Below are 19,316 nucleotides of genomic sequence, written 5' to 3'. Positions count from 1 at the left end.
GTAGCCATAGATCGACTTCTCCTCCATAAATCTCTTGTCCAAGTTCCCTTTTAAAGCTATCCAGGTTAGTGGCCACTCACCCCTCCTGTGGTATACACTCCAAAACACCAATCACACGTTGCATGAAGAAGTGTTTCCTTTTATTAGTCCTAATTCTTCCCCCCAGCATTTTCAATGAATGCCCCCTGTTCCTCCTGTCATCAATTGTCCCTGCTCTTTCTAACTCTCCAAATTAGTGGCAGGGTGACAAATAGTGCATGAACATTTTCTTCACACCACTAGGGAACATCCCCAGGGCAAGTTTTGCTGGTTGAGGGGAGATGCCTCAGGGACAGGGTTACCAAGCTCCCGGTAATGTCTGAGGCTCTCCTGGGATTACAACTGATCTCCAGGCGACAGAGATCAATTCACCAGCAGAAAATGGCTGCTTTGGAAGATGGATTCCTTGACATTACACCCATTGAAGGTACTTCCCACTCCAAACTCCACCCTCCTAAGGCTTCACCCCCCCTCAAAATCTCCATGTACTTCCCACCTCAGAACTGGGAAGTCTGGGGTGTCAAGGAAGGACTGCAAACCATCAGTTTTTACTCTCCTCTGCTGAATTTGGCCAAGTTTACCTGTGGGCTCCATAAGTCAGCGGAGATTCAACTGTGGTTCAAATGTAACACTATACTTGCCTCTCAAATATAGATTTATGCACATTCAGTTTCTTACTATACCATAGGGATACTATGGATTTTCTGCCTCAAGTACTGGAACATTCTACAACCTGCCACCTACCTTCTACCCAACTGCCGCTATTTTGTGACTTCAAAAATATTTTAAAGTGGATGGTTGTTTTCCCTCCCTCCCTACAACGTTCAGAATTTCTTGCATGTCGACCTGAATTCTATATTCCACACATACCCTCCTCCCCCCAATCAATAAAAAGAAAGCAAAGAAGATGGTCAGAGATGTTAGGTTTTATTTATTAAGATAAACGCTGCTCTCATCTATTCCCAGTGGCATCTAAATTGCAGTTTGCAGGAATATGCCTATTTAATTAATTAATCAAGAAAATTAAAAGCCTCATGATTTATTAAGCAATAATTGATGATAGTTTCAGAGCCCTACTAAATTTATCAAGGTTATCCAAAGCCCACAGCAGATGATTCTAATGCTATCACAAAATAAATCTTTAGTAATGGCAAGTGTGATTTTGATTCATAATAGTTGGGTAGAGTGTGAGGTTTTTTTTCCCTTTTAAAATCCCATATTTTCCTATCAAAAGAATCTGAATAGCTTTGTGATATTTCCTTCTTTTTCCATTTTAGGTCACCATTCCCATACCCTGATAATCTAATGATTATGGGGAAAAACATCAAGTTACTTTACCGAGAATTCACGTTCAAAATGGCGCATGCTCTATTGTAGACAGCAGAGGAGAAAGAGAGAAAGAAAAAGACAGGAGAGAAAAAGAGCACAACGGTCATTATTTTGGTGTTAAAAGGACCATTCAATGACAGTAAAGAAGAGAGAAATGCAGACAACAGTAATTTGATACATTTAACTGCACAGACATGTTGGTTAGATGAACTGATATAGAATTCTTTCCTATGGCTCAGAATTATCTGGAGGCAAATTTTCAGAATGCTGAACATACAGTGCGAGAGACCAGTTTTATTTCATCTATCTCTTCTAAAGCAGGCTTTAATATTAGAATAAGGAGCCGTGTGGCGTAGTGGTTAAGTGCTTGCACTGCACTACACGGGTCAGGAGCTCAAGTCTCCCTTGGGTCAGATATCCTGGCAGTTGGCTCATGGTCAACAGCCATCCATCCATTCCTTAGTCAGTAAATGAGTACCTAGCATATAGCTGGGGGTAAAGAATGGCCGGGGAGAGCAATGGCAAACCACCCCACAAAAACGGCTTGCCTATGAAATCACTGCTTGCAGTGGTACCCCAGGGTCGGACACAACTGAAGGGGAAACTTTACTTTTTAAAATATTAGCATATGAAGCTGCCTTAAATGATTAACCCATTGAGTCCAAGATTGCCTAATCCAAAACCACAATGGAAATCCTTTCCCAACTCTCAGGGGTGTAACGAGGCAAACTGTAGCCCTGGGCAAAACCTGAGTTGGATGCCCCCCCCCCCCTGCCCCCATGGTGCCATCATGACAGTCTCCAGATGATACCCTGAAATTTTGGTACTGATACGTCCAAAAATGCACCCCCTGCAGGAACATCCCAGAAATTTGGCCAAGAATCTTTGTTCTGCATTGAGTTTTCTGCATTGCTGTCAATGGGGGTTGCAGGCTGGGGCACATTTCTGAAGGCACAGTCTCAAAGCTTATAGTCTATCAGGAGACTTTTCCTTTATGATACTTCTTAGGTTTGTGCAGCTGTTCAGGGGCCAAAGTTATGGACCCTCAAAACTGTAGCCCCATCTCCTATTAGCTCCCATTGGAAACAATGGAGGATGGGGCACCCCCTTTGGGAGTCCATAACTTTGGACTTCCTGAACCAAACCTCACCAAACTTGGGGGGTAGCATAAGGACAGTCTCCTGATTACGCTGAAATTTTGGTGCCGCTTAGCCTAAAAAAATTGGCGCCCCTGCAGACCAAAAATTAAAAACTACTAAAAATACCCAAAACCAAACCCTGCATTTTGATGCCCCCCACAAGGTGATGCCCACCTTGCCCAATGGGCATTACGCCCCTGCCAACTCTACCGCTGGAGATTAAATGGAGATGGCTGGGTTTGAACCTGGGATTGAATAAGCCAAAGCATTTGCTTTACCGTTGCGTTGTGGGGCTCGATTTTCAGCCAGGTGGGCAGAAGGAGCTTTTAGCAAGATACGTTTCCATTCAGTCAATTCCTCTAGCACACTTTCAAAATTTTGTATAGATGGGTCAATTACCCACCGGTGCCCAGGTACCCAGTGGGACCAGAAGCATGTCAGCGCAAGTCCCGACACACTTCCTCTTTATGGTGCACCAAGAGAGAAGGCGCGTCAGGGCAAAAAAATCTTGTCCCGATGCGCTTCCTCTTTGCAGCGCACCAAGAGAAGAGGAGCGATGAGGCAAAATTTCTCATCCTGGCACGCTTTCTCTTGACCCACGCATGTTTCTCGCTTTCCTCAGGGAAAGCGAGAGCACTTCTGGCACAACTTTTTTGCACCAGAGCGGGGCAGGGGCACGGAACAGTCAGTAATGGGTAACTGGCTGGATGAACATATGTCGGGAGGCCTTTGATTGTGTGTTCCTGCATTGCAGGGGGTTGGACTTGATGGCCCCTGTGGCCGCTTCCCACTCTATGATTCTATGTCTCCCGAAAACTCAGTACCTCATAGCTCTCAGTCACTGGGGCAATTAACTTTGTGCTTCTACACCAACATATGTTAAATTTTTTGCAACAGATTTTACATGAAGTAAGCATTCATATTTAGTGACTGCTGGTGTACAGGAATCAGCTTGCCGGAGAGCACTGAAGAAAGGAATTTATGTATTATTTTTACTACCTCTGGCAATTTACCCCCAGAAGAGTAAGATCTTTATAGCCTGCTTTTTCTATCGACCTTTAAGGAGTCTCAACGCATCTTACAAACTCCTTTCCCTTCCTCTTCCCACAGCAGACACCTTTGGAAGTAAGTGGGGCTGAGAGAGTTCTGAGAAAACTGTGACTGGTCTAAGATCACCCAGCAGGCTTCCTGTTTAAGAAAGGGGAAACAAACCCCATTCACCAGATCAGAGTCTGCCACTCATGCAAAAAAGGAAGCAAACCCCGTTCACCAGATTAGAGTCCACCACTCATGTGAAGGAGGGGGAATCAAACCCAGTTCTCCATGTTAGAGTCCACTGCTTTTAACAACTACACACAGTGGTGTAGTTACTGCTATTCGCAATTGGGGGTTCTGTTTAAAAACCAAACAGCCAGGAGTACTTGCGAGGACAGCGTTTCTTGGAAAGAACTATTACACGCAAGAGGATTGATCAAAAAATATTGCAAGATGCAGCAAATTAGGGGACAGCTAAAATGGACGATACTATAGAACTGTTGCAATTCATCACATAGGAAGGCAAACAGCATGCTTGAATGGCTTTCCACCGCACATTCTGAACAGGCACAGTCCTATGGGGAGTGTGATGATCAAATGCTGAAGCTGCAATCTTAAAACCTGCTTGGTTTTTTTAATGAAACAGATGAACAGACTCGCGAGCTAAGGGAGCGGTGCCCCCATCCCAGTCTGGGTTGTCGATTCATTTGCATCTGACTGTAGCCTAAGCCAATTTATGTGGAACTAAAATTGAGTTTACCTTTAAGGGGTCACAAGATTCCTGTTTTGTTTTTCAATCCCTGGGAAGAAACACAATACAAGAGAAAAAGGAAAAGGGAGGATCTCTGTAATCCTAGATGTCTGGAACAAACTGCCTGAAGAACTGTGTATCCAATTAAAACATTTAGGAGGGTACAGTGCTCTTTTCGTTCATAGTGGACCTTGTACCAATGAGTTTAAATTACAGGTGGGGAGAGATTGCCAGGATATTAGGAAAAAATCTTTTAATAATAGGGCAATTCAGGGGTGGAACTGGGTGCCCAGGAAGGTTGTGGGCTCTCTTTCCTGTGAGGTATTTAAGCAGAGAACAGATGATTATTTGCCAAGGATGCTTTAGACCTTCCTGAATGGTGCAGCGAATCGGACTGGAATGTCTTTAGCCCTCTTCCAACATTTAATTTTATGATTTATAGCCTTCAACAGGAGAAAAACAAAATCTCCAACTAATCTCCAATAATTTAGGGGAATAATGGCTTTCAGCTCATCTCACCTAAAATTGCCATTAACATGGGGGCGGTGGGGGAGAGAGGTTGATCTTCATGGATTCCCCACTCCTGCAGCAGGCAGGATGCAAATCTTCATTCTCACAAAAGCAAGCAGGGGTATTCCTAAGCCAGGAAGCCACTGGCTGGCTAAAGACTTAGTGGTTGGAGCTATTAGAAGCATCCAATTGGGAGTACATTTGTGTAAAGTCAGTTTGGAGCCACTGAGTTGCCATCTCAAAATTACAGAAAGCCCAACTAGACATGCAGCAGGAGCCCAAATCTCAAACAAACGATCAACATAATTAAGAGTATTTGACAGGACAACATGTGATCAGTCCTGACTATCAGATCAGTACGCTTTATGAACGCATATCCCCATCCTTCCCGTGACGTGGCTGCAAAAGCTTGCTTGTACTCATGTATAGATCAGACAGGGCACATTTATTACATTTATTATGCTTCTGGCCCTTCCATTCCCAAATGGAAAAACTGATACCCTACAAAAGAAGAACCGTAAACAAAACAAAACTCTTACAGGTGCAACAGGCAACTCTGAGACTGGGTCATACTGCACTTCTCCAAATTCCGACTCTGATTAATACCTACAAACGTGGACAAAATCTTGCATCAACTACAACAGAATCATTATGTACGGTCTAAGGCTTTCTTGGCTGGGATCAACTGGCTGTTGTGGGTTTTCCGGGCTGTTATGAGTTTTCCTAAGGAGCAAAGCCTACCAGACCACAGCCAAACAGCCCAGAAAACCCACAACATCCAGAATAACTATGATTGCAGTATTGTCAACGAAGCCAGTCTTTCTCTGGAGTTTTCTCTGCTCTACATCAGTTTGGTGCCTTTGTTCAATCTCTCTGGAACAAATTCTCTGTCTAGTTGGGGAAGAGATGAAGATTCTGGAGCAGCTCAAAGAATCCTATACTGATGACAGGAGTAGAGCGGGAGCGGAACTTGATCTTGATCTAGTAAAAATATTATTAAAATTTGCTATCTCCACCAAATCAAGAGTATAGACCACAGATGTCGAACTCGCGGCCCTCCAGATGTTATGGACTACTACAGTTCCCATCATCCCCTGCCAGCATGATGCTGGCAGGGGATGATGGGAACTGTAGTAGTCCTTAACATCTGGAGGGCCGCGAGTTTGACACCTATGGTATAGACTGAGGGTCTCTCAGCAGTTAAAGTGCAACCAATCTGTGCTAAGGGACCCTGAGTGTGCAGTCTTGCTTAGAAACCATAAAATACATTGATTGGATGAACACCCAGCAGGCTTTAGGTGGTCCCCCTGCAATAGATTAGGTAGGCATCCACTAGTGAAACAAAGTTTATTTTTTCCCACCCCTGATGCAAGATATTCCTCAGAAATGTATCTGTCTGCTGAACTTCTGGCTGGGAAGAGAACAGCAGATGTCTATGGAAAAAGACTGGGCTTGGTTTTAAGAATTCTTGCTTGTTCCAGAAGAAGACCTCCACACTAGTTTCAAGTGATGGTCCCCTGTCACAACAATGAATGGCTTTTTAAAGAAACAGACTCTCACAGTAGTACCTATTGCCCTTCACCAGACACATTTTCTTTTGGGGGTGCTGTGTGGTTTCCGGGCTGTATGGCCATGTTCTAGCAGCATTCTCTCCTAAGAACACGGCCATACAGCCCGGAAACCACACAGCACCCCAGTGATTCCGACCATGAAAGCCTTCGACAATACATTTTCTTTTTGCTGTCAAGTCACAGATGACTCATGCCATAGGGTTTTCAAGGCAAGAGATCCAGAGGTCATTTGCCGTTGCTTGCTTCCATGTCACAATCCTGGTGTTCCTTGGAGGCCTCCCATCTGAACACCGGCCAAGTCCAACCCTGCTTAGCTTCTGAGATCTGAGGAGATCAGGCTAGTCTGGAGCTATCCAGGTCAGCGCCTCCAATCACACGCTGGTTTTTCAGGTCAGAACCCTCAAGCATATACAGGCAATTTATTGAAGACCAAAGGCCACACAAAACTATCCCATTTCTACAACCAGCAACTAATCTTTTTTAAAAATTAAGAAATTATACTGAGGACAAGAAATTCTAGCCATTTCAGTTTGCATACTGAGTATGCACTTCCCTGATTTGCAGGTAGAACTCTGTCTAGTCAAACTTGTGCCTCTCCAGATGTTGTGGACTACAGTCCCCATCATCCCCTGCCAGCATGCCGGCAGGGGATGATGGGAACTATAGTCCATAATGTCTGGAGGACCGCGAGTTTGACACCTATGGATCCACACAATGCCCCCATGGGGTTCCTCAGGGTTACACCTTCTTAAGCCATGCTATTTAATAGCCACATGAAGCCACTGGGAGAGGTCCTCAAAAGACAGAGGCAGATGATACCCAGCTCTACCTTTCTTTTCCACCTAATTCCAAGGACGCTGTCGATGTTCTGAACCAGTGCTTGGAGTCAGTAATGGGCTGGATGAAGGTGAACAAGTTGAAACTTTATCCTGACAAGACAGAGGTTCACTGGATTAGTTCAGAAGCACAGCAGCGACTCGAGATCTTTCCTGTCTTTCATGGGGTTATTCTCCCCTTCAAAAGTTAGGCTCACAGCTTGGGGATGCTGCTTGATAAAACTGCCACCTTAAAAAAACCAGGTGGCAGTGGTGGCTTGGAGTGCTCGTGTCCAGCTTTGGCTGGCATGTCAGATGTGCTTGTTCATAATTCAGTCATATCTAACCGGTGATCCATGCCTTAGTTACACCTAGACTGGACTACTGCAATGCGCTCTACTTTTGGCTACCCTTGAAGAGTGTTCAGAAATGTCCTGCATCAGTGCTGACTATTAGATCAGAAGTCCCTGAGCGGATAGCTTCGACATCAACAAGTTACAACACTCCTTTTCTTGCCTACAGATAAACAGTGCCTTCTTTTATATGGATGGCTGATACAAAACACGCTTCTATCAAAACAACAATCATTCGAAAAGGCCAGAAAACCTACCCAGTGTAATCAGGAGGTTGCCTGAGCCTGCAACAAATACTTTCCCTTTACTGGTAGCGTCTCGATCTGCTTTTCCATTGGGTCCCTTCCCCTTGAGATGTAACTTTTACATTTAGCCAGACTCTCTTTGAGTGAGACCAGTCGATCAGGGATTGATATGCCGTTTGGCTCTTGCAGGATATCTGGTGTTGTCATGTCCTCCACACTGCTGCACTGTGGTAGCACTTGGCCAGCTCTACTTTCCAAGTGAGGCGCACCACCACTGTCGAGGGGGGTGATCTGGGTGATGCCCTGTGTCAATTCCGAGTTCTTTAGCTCCTTGTGTTTTATGTGCGCAGGTCGGGTTTTCCGAAGTAAGGGGGCTATATTTGTGTTTGTAAATACTCGGGTTGGCATTACCCCCTTGGCCGCAAGCTCCCGATGTAGTCGCAACAGCCTGTTAGGTATTTCAGTTGAATTGAAGGTTAAAATAATTCTTAATGGCTCATTAAACCCAAAGGTTCTATGTAGTTCAAATACAGACACTAAGTCAATAAACTTTGGGTTCTTCCTCAGTAAGACGCTTAGATGATGCCTGGCAAGTTCTTTAGAGTGCCAATTAGGAAGGGACCCCTGGTAAGCGAACACTCTCAGACAAACCTTCTTTGTCTCCAGCACTAACCGTTGGTCACATATATTATTCCCATGGGTGAGCATTTCCAATTTTGAATTGAAGCTGCTGGAACGGTGGGTTTCCCTACATTGTGATGTTTTGGTACAGCTCAGCCCAGCCTTAATTGCCCTTAACTCCTTGAATATAGCTGCCACTGTGTCTGCCATAAAGGTACAAAAATCAGAGAGCAACAAATACTTATGAGGGGGAGGGGCTTGCCACAATTACCTACATCAGCATGATAAATTCAGGACTGGCAGAATCCTTCTACTCAAGGTTGACTCAGCCTTCCAAGCTCAGTCAAATGAGTACCCAGTTTGGTGGGAGTAAAGTGAGATGACTGGGGAAGGCAATGGCAAACTACCTCATAAACACAGTCTGCCTAGTCCAGGGGTCTGCAACCTGTGGAAGCTTCCTCTGTGGAAGCACCGGGTCTTTAGTGACCCATGGGGTCACATTGCATCATGTGATTGACTAGTCCAGGGGTCTGCAACCTGCGGCTCTCCAGATGTTCATAGACTACAATTCCCATCAGCCCCTGCCAATTGGCCATGTTGGCAGGGGCTGATGGGATTTGTAGTGCATGAACATCGGGAGAGCCGCAGGTTGCAGACCCCTGGACTAGTCAATCACATGATGCAATGTGACCCCATGGGTCACTAAAGACCCGGTGCTTCCACAGAGGATGACCTGTAACCTTTTTAGAATCCTCCTAAAGCCATTTCCTGAGGTAAAGATCCTTTCTCATCCATCCATCACAGATCCCTCAGATCCCTACAAAGGAGCAGCCGATGCTGGTCAATCTTTGAAGCCAGTGGCCACCCTCACAAGATCAGTGTAGTGTAGACTGACACACCTATAGTTTACTTTTCCAGAGAATACTTCTTTCTAGCAGGCGCATAGCCAGGTTCTAAAGTTAGGTGGAGCAAACACATAAAAAAAGGCGCCATGACACATACCAAGCAACTTTATGCGTTTATATTTTGTGTTTAAGACCAATCCTAAAATAACGAGGTCTATGCTTGCATTGATTTACATTGTGTCACCAACTTTGCATTTCCAGTGGGAAAGGTGGACTACGAACAACGCCTCTAAAACAAATATTGCAATTTTATCTCTGCAGCCAAAAAAGTGCAGTTTTATTTTTGTCAACCTCTCTATGGAAGAAAGTGATGCAAAATTTAATACAAAGAGGTTCACTTGCATGGACCGCAAGGCATCCACTCCTTTGCCAGCTTCTCCACCAGAGGACTGCACCGCTAACAACTGCCCATGCCCACCACCTTGCCTGCCCTTCACCACCCTTTGCAGACCTTTCTGGCCACCCCTTGTAAAGTACTGCCAGAATTCTCATGAGTGGGTCAACCGGCGCGTGAAGGAGGGAGACAGTGGGCAATGTGGCCCAGTGTGCCATATCCATGGCCTCGTTTCCTGAGAAACAGCAAGGAAGTCATTGCTAGCAGTGACAGGGGGGACCTACGGTGTCTCTGAGGGGTCAAGATTTTAAAAAATGGTTTAAAAGGCGCCCCTTTTCAAAAATGTGCTCAAGGGGAACAGTTGCTCTCCTTTTACCCCTATTAGCTACACCACTGCTTATCAGTGCTAGGACAGAAGGGCGAATTCTATGAAGAGTTGTATCTGGGCATGCCAAGGGACTGAGTTTTTATTTTACGTACGTTCCAAACTTTGGGTTGTGCCTTTCCAGAAGCTATTAACAACAAACTGAGGGGATGACACACACAAGTTGATTTATCTGGTGCTTTAGAGCATTCAGTGCATTTCATGTACAATACCTTGTAATCCTGTACAATAACCCTTTAAAAGTAGGCCAGTGAGAGTTAGACAGTGGCTTGCCTGTGGCTACCTAGGGAATTCATAGTAGAGGCATAGCAGATTTTTTAAGTCATTGTGTGGCTTCTTGGTTACTACACAACATTATTACTCCTCTCGCTACCACTGTGAAGTGATTGTGTCTCCAGCTCCCGGAAATCACCGGAATAAATTCCCCCAAATGACAGAGATCTTTCACTGACATCTCGTTGACACAGAGGTGGAGTCTTAACCTGGGTGTACACAAAGGAGTCGCTGAATGACAAAAGCAGAAGACACAATTAAGAGTAAGCACACAACGAAGTCCTGCAAACATGGTTCGCAACACAGCACCGAGAAAGGCAGTTAGCAGGCAAGGTTACATTAGGACAGATTGAGAAGCTCAGACTGGTCAACTATGAACACAGAAACGGTGAGACAAGGAAGCCGGAACCATTTCCTGCGTAACTGAGAAAGCTAGAATTGGAACTCTTTATTGGATACACTGTAGAAGCAAAAAAAGATTCTTAAGGCCAGCGGTTTCTTTTCTTAAAAGGGTTAAGGGTGATCCACCTCACGCTTGGCAACAAAACCAAGGCTGAGGTGGCGGGGCAGCGCGTTGATACCGTAGCTCACCTGTTGTGGAAGGAGGAACAGGAGAGGACGGCGACGTCATCGGAGAACTGGTCCCGGAGCCTGCTGAAGGAGAAATGGGAACAGTTGCTGGCGCTGCAGATTCTTTGTTGGAATGAACAGCAAACCCACCGAACTAGTACAGGCAGGCAGGGAGAAAATCATATCTACGCTGGAAAAGGTGGGTGAACGACAGCAGGCATGGGGACACGCACCATGAACTCCAGCTGGGCCGAGCAGTGCAACCTGGCAGTATCTCCACTGACATGCAGACTCACCCATTTTATCTGTGTTTACTCAACAAAAGTACTACCAGTTCAATTAGGCCCAAGGCCATCGGGAGGCTGTTCAGGAGTCTCCCCCATGCAGTCTAGTCTCGATCCATTTTGGCTCTGTACACAAAATAGGGTGTCAAAGTTGCTGTGCACATGACCACCCTACGCATGGTAATACTTTGCTCCAAACAAGCAAGCTGCCCGATTGCTATAAAAATAGAGGGTGTGGAAATTGCATTCCAGTGCTCAACTCTACTTGAAGGGGAGAATTTAATGTGTGTGGTCTACATATGGACTCTACCACAGAATGGAAGTAACTCATAGGCATTACTTTATTTTAGGCTTGTACCCTGCCCTACCCCTGGGTCACAGGGCTGGTGTGGCTTGCAACAGTTCAATGAACCATCAGTCAACAACCTCTTTTCGTGAGGAAGAAACTAGGAAGAATTTTTGGAATGCCATAAATCAATATCCCACAAAAAAGCTCCATCCGGCTTTATTGGGCAACCTTTAAACAAGGGTAAGACCGTGTTTCCCCGAAAATAAGACAGTGTCTTATATTAATTTTTGCTCCCAAAGATGCGCTATGTCTTATTTTCAGGGGATGTCTTATTTTTCTGTGTTCCTGTTCGACAGACATGCTTCCAAACAAAAACTTTGCTACGTCTCACTTTTGGGGGATGCCTTATATTTCACACTTTAGCAAAACCTCTACTACGTCTTATTTTCCGGGGATGTCTTATATTCGGGGAAACAGGGTAGCAGTAATAAGATTTCAGCATTTCGTGACCAATGCGCAAAGTCCCAGACAGCACAGCGCCACTCGTTCTCCCTGAGCATAGCTGGTTACCTGAATTGTTTGAGTTGCTGTATTTCATGGTGTGTTCTTCCCCACTCTCGAAGGCAGAGCGTTTGGACTTCTTTAGAGACAAAAACAACAACAAAACAAGAAGGAACTGAAGTATTTCCACATAGCTTGTTAACAACCAATTGACTCCTTTTTCCCACAGCTCTGGTTTCAGACTGGTCCTATGTTTTACATAACGTCGGTCCAGTGTGAATTAGTATGAGCTGGTTGAGTGACCAGACCTGTTGGTTGTAAGGTGCTCCAGGGTCCCTGGGTGGGCATTTGTGAAAAGAAGAGGGTGGAACAGGCTGCTGGGTGCTGGGAGTCACCCTGTTCTTAGACCAGTGGTGGCGAACCTTTGGCACTCCAGATGTTATGGACTACAATTCCCATCAGCCCTTGCCTGCATGGCCAATTGGCCATGCTGGCAGGGGCTGATGGGAATTATAGTCCAATTGGCCATGATGGCAGGGGCTGATGGGAACTGTAGTCCACAACATCTGGAGTACCAAAGGTTCACCACCACGGTCTTAGACAATGCTCCAATGTCTCAACGGCATGAAGAATACATGGAACCAAAAAGGTTCATGCAGAAAGCAGATGGCCAGGGGACTAATGGAGGCTGGGCACAGCTACAATACTGGGCGGAGATCAGATGCAACCCCCCCCCCCCCAAAAAAAACCCCATACACTTCACTAACAATGTAAATACAAGTAGCCACAGTTAGACCCCTCCACACATCTTAGATCAGCAGTCAGGACATTCACATATCCTTTCTCTCTTCATTGGGATCCTCAACTAGGTTCAAATCCCTCCTAGCCATAAAGTTTCAAGAGAGTGACTCTTCTCCCAATCTAGCCTGCTGCAGAGATGAAATGGGATACTTGTTTTGAGCCCCGTGAAGAAAGGCTGAGACAAAAGTATTGTTCATTATCCTTGCCATAAATAGCCTCATAAAACTTGTTCTACCCTGTTCATTAAGAGCACCCCAATAACTAAGCAGTGTACAAAAATCCAAACACATAACGGCTTCTTCAGGGAGAAAATATTCAGCACTAGAGCAAAAATAGGAACTGCTCTCTGCTTGGAAGAAAGCCTTCAAAAGGTAGAGAAGTCTATCTGAAGGAGTGTCGAAAAGTAGCTCCCCACCCCAGTTTAAATACTAAACAAATATGAAATCGGGGAGGAGGGGAAATAACAGTTTTGGAGAGTTGTTTTATTCATGTCCTATACTGCGGTCCATCTCACCTTTCGTGCCAAGATCTTTCTCTTTTTCTTCTCTTCCTCTGAACCGTGGTGAGACTGAGCTCTTGTCAGTCTTCTGTGCTGATGAATCTTTTATTAAAAGGGAAAAAAAGAGGTTTAGAGTAAGTCAGAACACAGACATTTGCAGTCAGGAAACATGTCCCAATATCCAGCTGTTATGTTATTGTTCTTCCCACAATGGCTTCAATGACCAGCCATTCTGCCTCTCTGGTGGCTTCTTAAATGTCCAAGAATGGTCCATTGTGTGTTCCCTCCGTCATTATGGGTTCAGCAGGCGGACTGAGACAGGCTTCCTTATGGAGGCACACGCAAAAACCACACCAGGTTTGAGGGCGCCCTCATCAAAACAACATCCTCTCCACACACATATTCCCAGAGTTTGAAGGGCAGCAAGGGAGCAGAGATCAGCTCTTTCTCTGGGCATTGTTCCAAGCTGGACATTATCAGATGGGCAACTTTGAGAATAAGAGCGAAGCAACAGCTCAGCATTCCCTGAAACAAAAGCACGCTTAATGTGGAGGAGGAATGTTTTCTTTAACTCAAGCCCATCACCATACGCAGAAAAACTGAGGCAGGGAGGTTAAGGGGACAAAAAAGTGGGGGGGGGAGGAGGGAGAGAGAGAGAGAGAGAGAGAGAGAGAGAGAGAACATCTCTGCCTGTTTCCATCTTCAGATTTTATCTAATTAAAAATCTTGGTTAGATGGAGTTGTGGTCTTCTCTGCCACAGAGCCTCAGAAAAGTAACCCTCTGGGGGATGTTTGCGTGGTCTCAGAGAGATCTGGGCTTGGCTCCCTTCCTCCCGGGCAGCAAGCAGGGCAGGAGCAGACTGGGAAAATAAGCAGCAGCAAGTTGGACTGAGTTTCCCCCATGATTAGGCTGACCAGACGTCCCGCTTTTGGTGGGACAGTCCCTCCTTCAAACAATTTTCATTTCAATTGTCCCAATTTTTGGAAGGCTGCCGCACTGCCTTCTGGGGCGCAAGGCAGTGCGGTAGCCTCCCGCACACGCGGCTGCAGGAGCACGGCCTTCTGAGGTGCTGCCGTTTCCTGCCCTACCCACCCGCCCGTCTACCCGCCCTTCCCGGTTCACAAAGGTGACCATCTGGTCACCTTACCCATGATGCTACAGGCCAGAACTGCAGACGCCACTCATTTCAGACTTGGCTGCCAGCACCCACAATGGCGGTCATCTTACCTGTTGCCTCTACTCCACCACTAGGTGGCACCACTTTCCAGCTTGGAGCAGAGCAGTCTTTACAAAGCGACAGCTGAGTTTACTGGGATTTTGCTCTGCTTGCTCCTCTCGGCCAGCTGCCCTCTAGAGCAGGGGCCTATTGGGAACATTTCCTGTAAGTAAAATGGTCAGACTGCCTCTGGCAGCGAGCCCTGCTGTTGAGCACTCCACTTTCAGGCCCAGACTGACATTCAAAGGGGAACAGCAGAACGTGCGACCTTTAATCACAACTTCTCCATCAGGGACTGGCAGTGGGACCTAGGATCAGGGTTCCAAGAAAGATAAAAGCTGGATCCTAAGCTCTCACTGCCAATTCCTAAGGGGAGGAAGAGATGGAAGGGCGTTCGTTCTGCCCCAAATACAAGCAAAGGCTTTCAGAAGTTATCGGCTGTGTTTCTTATTAATGTAGCACATTCAATTTGACTAAAGAGTAATCCACAAAAATGGAAGAAAAGTTCATGAATTACCAGTTTCTGTTCTTCTACTAGCCTCTTCTCTATGCATTCTTTGGCAGTCTTCAATGCCTCTTTTAATTTGGAGGGAATCTGATAAGAGAAAAAGTTTCCTTAAGAAAAAAATAAGGCAGCAGGCCCTCATTCATCTTTCCTTTGCTCCCTTTGCTAGCGGCAGCCCTTCCCCCATTTTTTCTCATTAAGATAAGGCAGGTATACAAATAATAAAGACTCAAAAGTTCAAAGCAGGTGGAGAGAAGCCAAGAAACAAAGGAAAGATTTCACTCCTTGCAAACCAAAAAAAAAAAAACTAAACAGGTTAACTCTATGGAAGTTGGTGAAAAGACTTTCAGAAAATGTGGATTTTGGTGAAGGATAGGAGTCAGCTGGGAGCAACCATTTCAGGCAAAGGAAGACACTGGGAAGAAGCAGAATAACAAGAGCACAGAGCTCAAGGGAGCAAGAGGCAAAGCACAAGAGAACCTTGAAAGAAAAGCCAATGAAAGAGAAGTTGCAGTGAGGAGGAGGAGGAGGAGGAAGAGTTTGGATTTATATCCCCTTTCTCACATGTAAAGAGACTCAAGGTGGCTTACAAGCTCCTTTCTCTTCCTCTCCCCACAACAGACACCTTGTGAGGTAGGTGGGGCTGAGAGAGTTCCAAAGAACTGTGATTGGCCCAAGGTATGCAGGAATACAAGAGTGCAGAAATGCACCTGGTTCACCAGATAAGCCTCTGCCAATCAGGTGGAGGAGTGGGGAATCAAACCCAGTTCTCCAGATTAGAAACCACCTGCTCTTAATGACTACACCACACTGGCTGTCAGACTGACCTACGGATGTTCAGTAGTAGAGAACAGGCTTTTTCAGGCAAAAAGTCCCTGCCTTCAATTCCCAGCATCCCCAATTAAAAGGCAACAGAAGTTGAGCAAAGTTCTGACTGAGACTCTAAAGAGGGGCTAATCACAGTAGACACTGCTGAGCTAGAAGGAGCAAGGATCTGACTCGGTTTAAGGCAAGTTTGTAGGGATATGTTTAACTGTAATGGGGAAAGAACTGAACAAACACACAATGGGCAGCAATTGGCCCCCAGTATTATTCAACTGTACCTTAAACTGTGTTTTTTCTGAATTTGTTAGAAGGACGTCACTAAATAACCTGAAGAAAAGAAGGAAGAGAAATGGGGGAAGGTTTACTAAAAATTAGGCAGTACAGATTACCATTCCTCACCCCATTTTCTACAACCCATATGGCAAGTGATTCCCTAAACAATGGCTGTGAATTCAACTTCAGTTCAGAGCAGATTGGTAGATTCCACACAGCAAATGCATAACGGATTGCACTCGATATAAAGGAACCAGTTTTCCTTTCGTTCAATCACATGCATGCCATTCAGGCAGTGATTGGAACCCTTGGAAACAATCCGGATTGCTTTTGCACCTTCGCACGGAGATCCTTTTCTCTGTTTTTAATTTCCCACAGCACATGCGTAGCTGCGCAGGCATACAGAAACGAAACACCCCCCCCCCCCGCCATGCCGATCATCCCACAATATGATCAGCTGCACCTGTGTAATTGCACAAGTGCAACGCACACTTTTAATGTACTAAAAGGACCTCCCTGCAATAGGTTGAGGGAAATAAAACAGGGAAAACATTTTGGGGATGGCACCCGTGTGAACCCCCCCGCAACAGTTTGTATTGCGCTCTACACCTGTTATATTTGCCTTATATGGAATCTACCATTGTCTCATCATAGGGTTTTTGAGGTAGAAGAAGAAGACAAGCTGGGTTTTACACTCAATTGTTTACTAAATTTAAGAAGTTTTGAAGCAGCTTATAATCACATTCCCTTCTCCTCCTCAAACAGATACCTTGTGAGGTAGGTGGGGCTGAGAGAGTTCTGAGAGAACTGTGACTGACCCAAGGTCACTCAGTAGGCTTCATAGTGAGGAGCGAGGAAGCAAATCCAGTTCACCTGATAAGAATCCACCGCTCTAAACCACTACAGCCATAGGTGTCAACTTGCGGCCCTCCAGATGTTATGAACTACAGTTCCCATCATCCCCTGCCAGCATGCTGGCAGGGGATGATGGGGACTGTACTCCATAACATCTGGAGGGGTACGAGTTTGACACCTGTGCCAGGCTCTCACAGCATTGAAGCAGGGAGCTGCTTCACACTTGCCTTGAGATGCTGCACCTAACAAGACTGGGATTCAGGCAACCATTCAAGGCCTGAATTGCACTAGAGGAGGCTCAAACGCTGGCCATTTGAGCCATTCCCAATTCATTTTCACTTTAATCTGCATCGTGAATAAAAGGAAGGCTTAGTTCTACCCGGGAAAGACTTACGGCATTTGTAAGAGCCGAGAGACGGTTGGCATGGCGTTCTTCGTGGCTTCAGGAGAAAGGATGGATTCCAAGACAGTCACTAAAGGAAAAGGGGAAAAGGGGGAAATAATCAATCCTGAGGGAAAGAGAACCAAAAACACAGGTGGCCGGGCCTCATGGCTTCTTTTCACAACTGAATTCGAAGCTTGGAAGCATTTCAAAGAAAATGTATTTCTGACAACAGAAAGTGAAGCTTTGAGTTGATTGGTAGCATGCGAAGTTGACAAGCAGGAGATCTTTCAGCACAAGTCTGCACTGCTGTGGTGAAAGTCTGCATCTATAAAGGGAGAGGACAGCAGTGCAAGCCTATGTACTTCAAGAGGCTACAGGGATACCACATTTTACCCATGATGCAAATGCTGCATTTATTTCTAAATAGAGTATGTTTTAAGGCTGAGCAAAGGACTCTCCAGAAGCACATATTTTATCTAAGGGATACTGCATTGCTCTACAGCACTATGAAACGGTACAGGAGATGGGCATGCAGATTTCTGTGTCGTCTTGATTGTGAACAGTGGATGGCCCTCTACTAGACAAAAGAGAAAGGAGAGCAGATAGAGAGCAGCTTCAAGGTGTTGCCTGAGGCTGAGTTGCACCCCTGAGGCTGACTGACCATCCCAAGGTGGTCACCTTTCTCTTTAAGAACCACAGCCGTTCAGAATAAGCGCCTGTTTAGCAGAAAATAACAATGAAACGTCTCTCGGCAGTCGTGATTTTTTTAAAACAAAAACACAACACCTCGCTTATCTGCCACTTTTGTTCTTGAAGCGATCATCAATGCATTTTTCTTTAAATGCACACTGACAGGATGTTGCACCTGCACACAATTGGCAAACTTCAGCTGCTTCTATCTGTGGATTGTTTCACAGAAGAAATACGGGGGGCTCCCCAAAACGCAAGGGGAATTTCCACATGATGTCATGTTCATTATGAGAGTGACTCACGGTCTTCTTGGGGCTTTCCCCTTTATTCAGTAGAAAAACAAACCCGCGTTTTCACTCGTTTAAAGGGAGAGCTTTGAGGTGGCGCAGTTTGGTCCAGCTACACCTCTGGTATTCCCCCCAGTCGATTGTCCCTCTAGAACTTGCTTTGAAACCCAAAACCAGGATTTTAAAATGGCTGGGGAAGATTTTGGAAGTTCATAACTTTGGACCCCCTGAACCAAACCTCACCAAACCTGGGTGGTATTATCAGGAGCGCCTCCTGAAAAATCCCTGAAATTTTGGTGCTGCTAGCCTAAAACTGTGCCCCCTGCAGGTCCCAAACTGAAAAAACACTGAAAAAATACAAAACACACACAGACGGACCTGAAATGTTTGCGCCCTCCACTAGGGGGCACCCGGGGATATGGGGTACCCCTTGTCTCTGAGTAAATACGCCACTGTTCCTACTTTAGCAATTATATTCCTTTTTGCAGACAAGATTAAATTGTGTTAGATTTTTGGATGATTTTTGGATGTTTGGGTTAAGGTGAAATATTACTGACCTACAGATGCGGATGGTGCAGGAGGAAATCCATCCACCGGAACAGAATCTGGGGGTCTCCCATATGTCATTTCATAAAGTAAGTGACCAAAGCAGTGCACATCAACAGCTTCTAAAGTCTGCAAAGAAGAAGTCCACAATCAGAACCACTTGCCAGAATATTTGTATGATTACCCACAATCTCCCCCTCCATTTGCATCACCAGTCTGTGTTCGTATGACTTCCATCTGCTAGAGCAGTAGTTCCCTACCTTTTTTTTACTCGTGTACCTGTTGGCAACCCATTTCCCTAAATTGTACCCCCATAATAGCAAAATCATTATGTAATTTCTTGTATAGCCCCAAATGCTCTGGCACGTAGCTGTAGGGGTACACGTAACTCAGGTTGGGAGCCACAGCACTTGAGTGTCTGAGCCAAAAAGACACAACACAAATAATTCCTAGCACATTTGGTGTAACTGAGAGAATTCTCCAG

General features: G+C 45.5%; 1 protein-coding gene across 7 annotated transcripts in view; it reads right to left on the bottom strand.

Moving 5' to 3' along the window:
* Positions 1 to 19,316, bottom strand: part of PXK (PX domain containing serine/threonine kinase like) — a 73,821-nt gene that overhangs the window by 7,586 nt on the left and 46,919 nt on the right. For 2 of the 7 annotated variants that reach the window (XM_048488296.1, XM_048488297.1), the window contains exons 11-18: positions 18,844 to 18,961; positions 17,319 to 17,397; positions 16,075 to 16,123; positions 14,984 to 15,061; positions 13,265 to 13,351; positions 12,019 to 12,088; positions 10,897 to 10,959; positions 1,378 to 1,407 (exon numbers count right to left, since the gene is read on the bottom strand). In XM_048488296.1, the coding sequence (XP_048344253.1) occupies positions 1,391 to 1,407; positions 10,897 to 10,959; positions 12,019 to 12,088; positions 13,265 to 13,351; positions 14,984 to 15,061; positions 16,075 to 16,123; positions 17,319 to 17,397; positions 18,844 to 18,961 (561 nt within the window). In that variant the 3' untranslated portion in view covers positions 1,378 to 1,390. The remainder of the gene's footprint in view (positions 1 to 1,377; positions 1,408 to 10,896; positions 10,960 to 12,018; positions 12,089 to 13,264; positions 13,352 to 14,983; positions 15,062 to 16,074; positions 16,124 to 17,318; positions 17,398 to 18,843; positions 18,962 to 19,316) is intronic. The other 5 variants (XM_048488291.1, XM_048488293.1, XM_048488294.1 and 2 more) reach the window with 3 other exon arrangements.

The sequence above is a fragment of the Sphaerodactylus townsendi genome, linkage group LG03 (genome assembly GCF_021028975.2).
Source record: "Sphaerodactylus townsendi isolate TG3544 linkage group LG03, MPM_Stown_v2.3, whole genome shotgun sequence".
Taxonomy (NCBI): Eukaryota; Metazoa; Chordata; class Lepidosauria; order Squamata; family Sphaerodactylidae; genus Sphaerodactylus; species Sphaerodactylus townsendi.
Note: the sequence above shows the minus strand (reverse complement) of the source record. Positions and strands in the feature narration are given on the sequence as shown.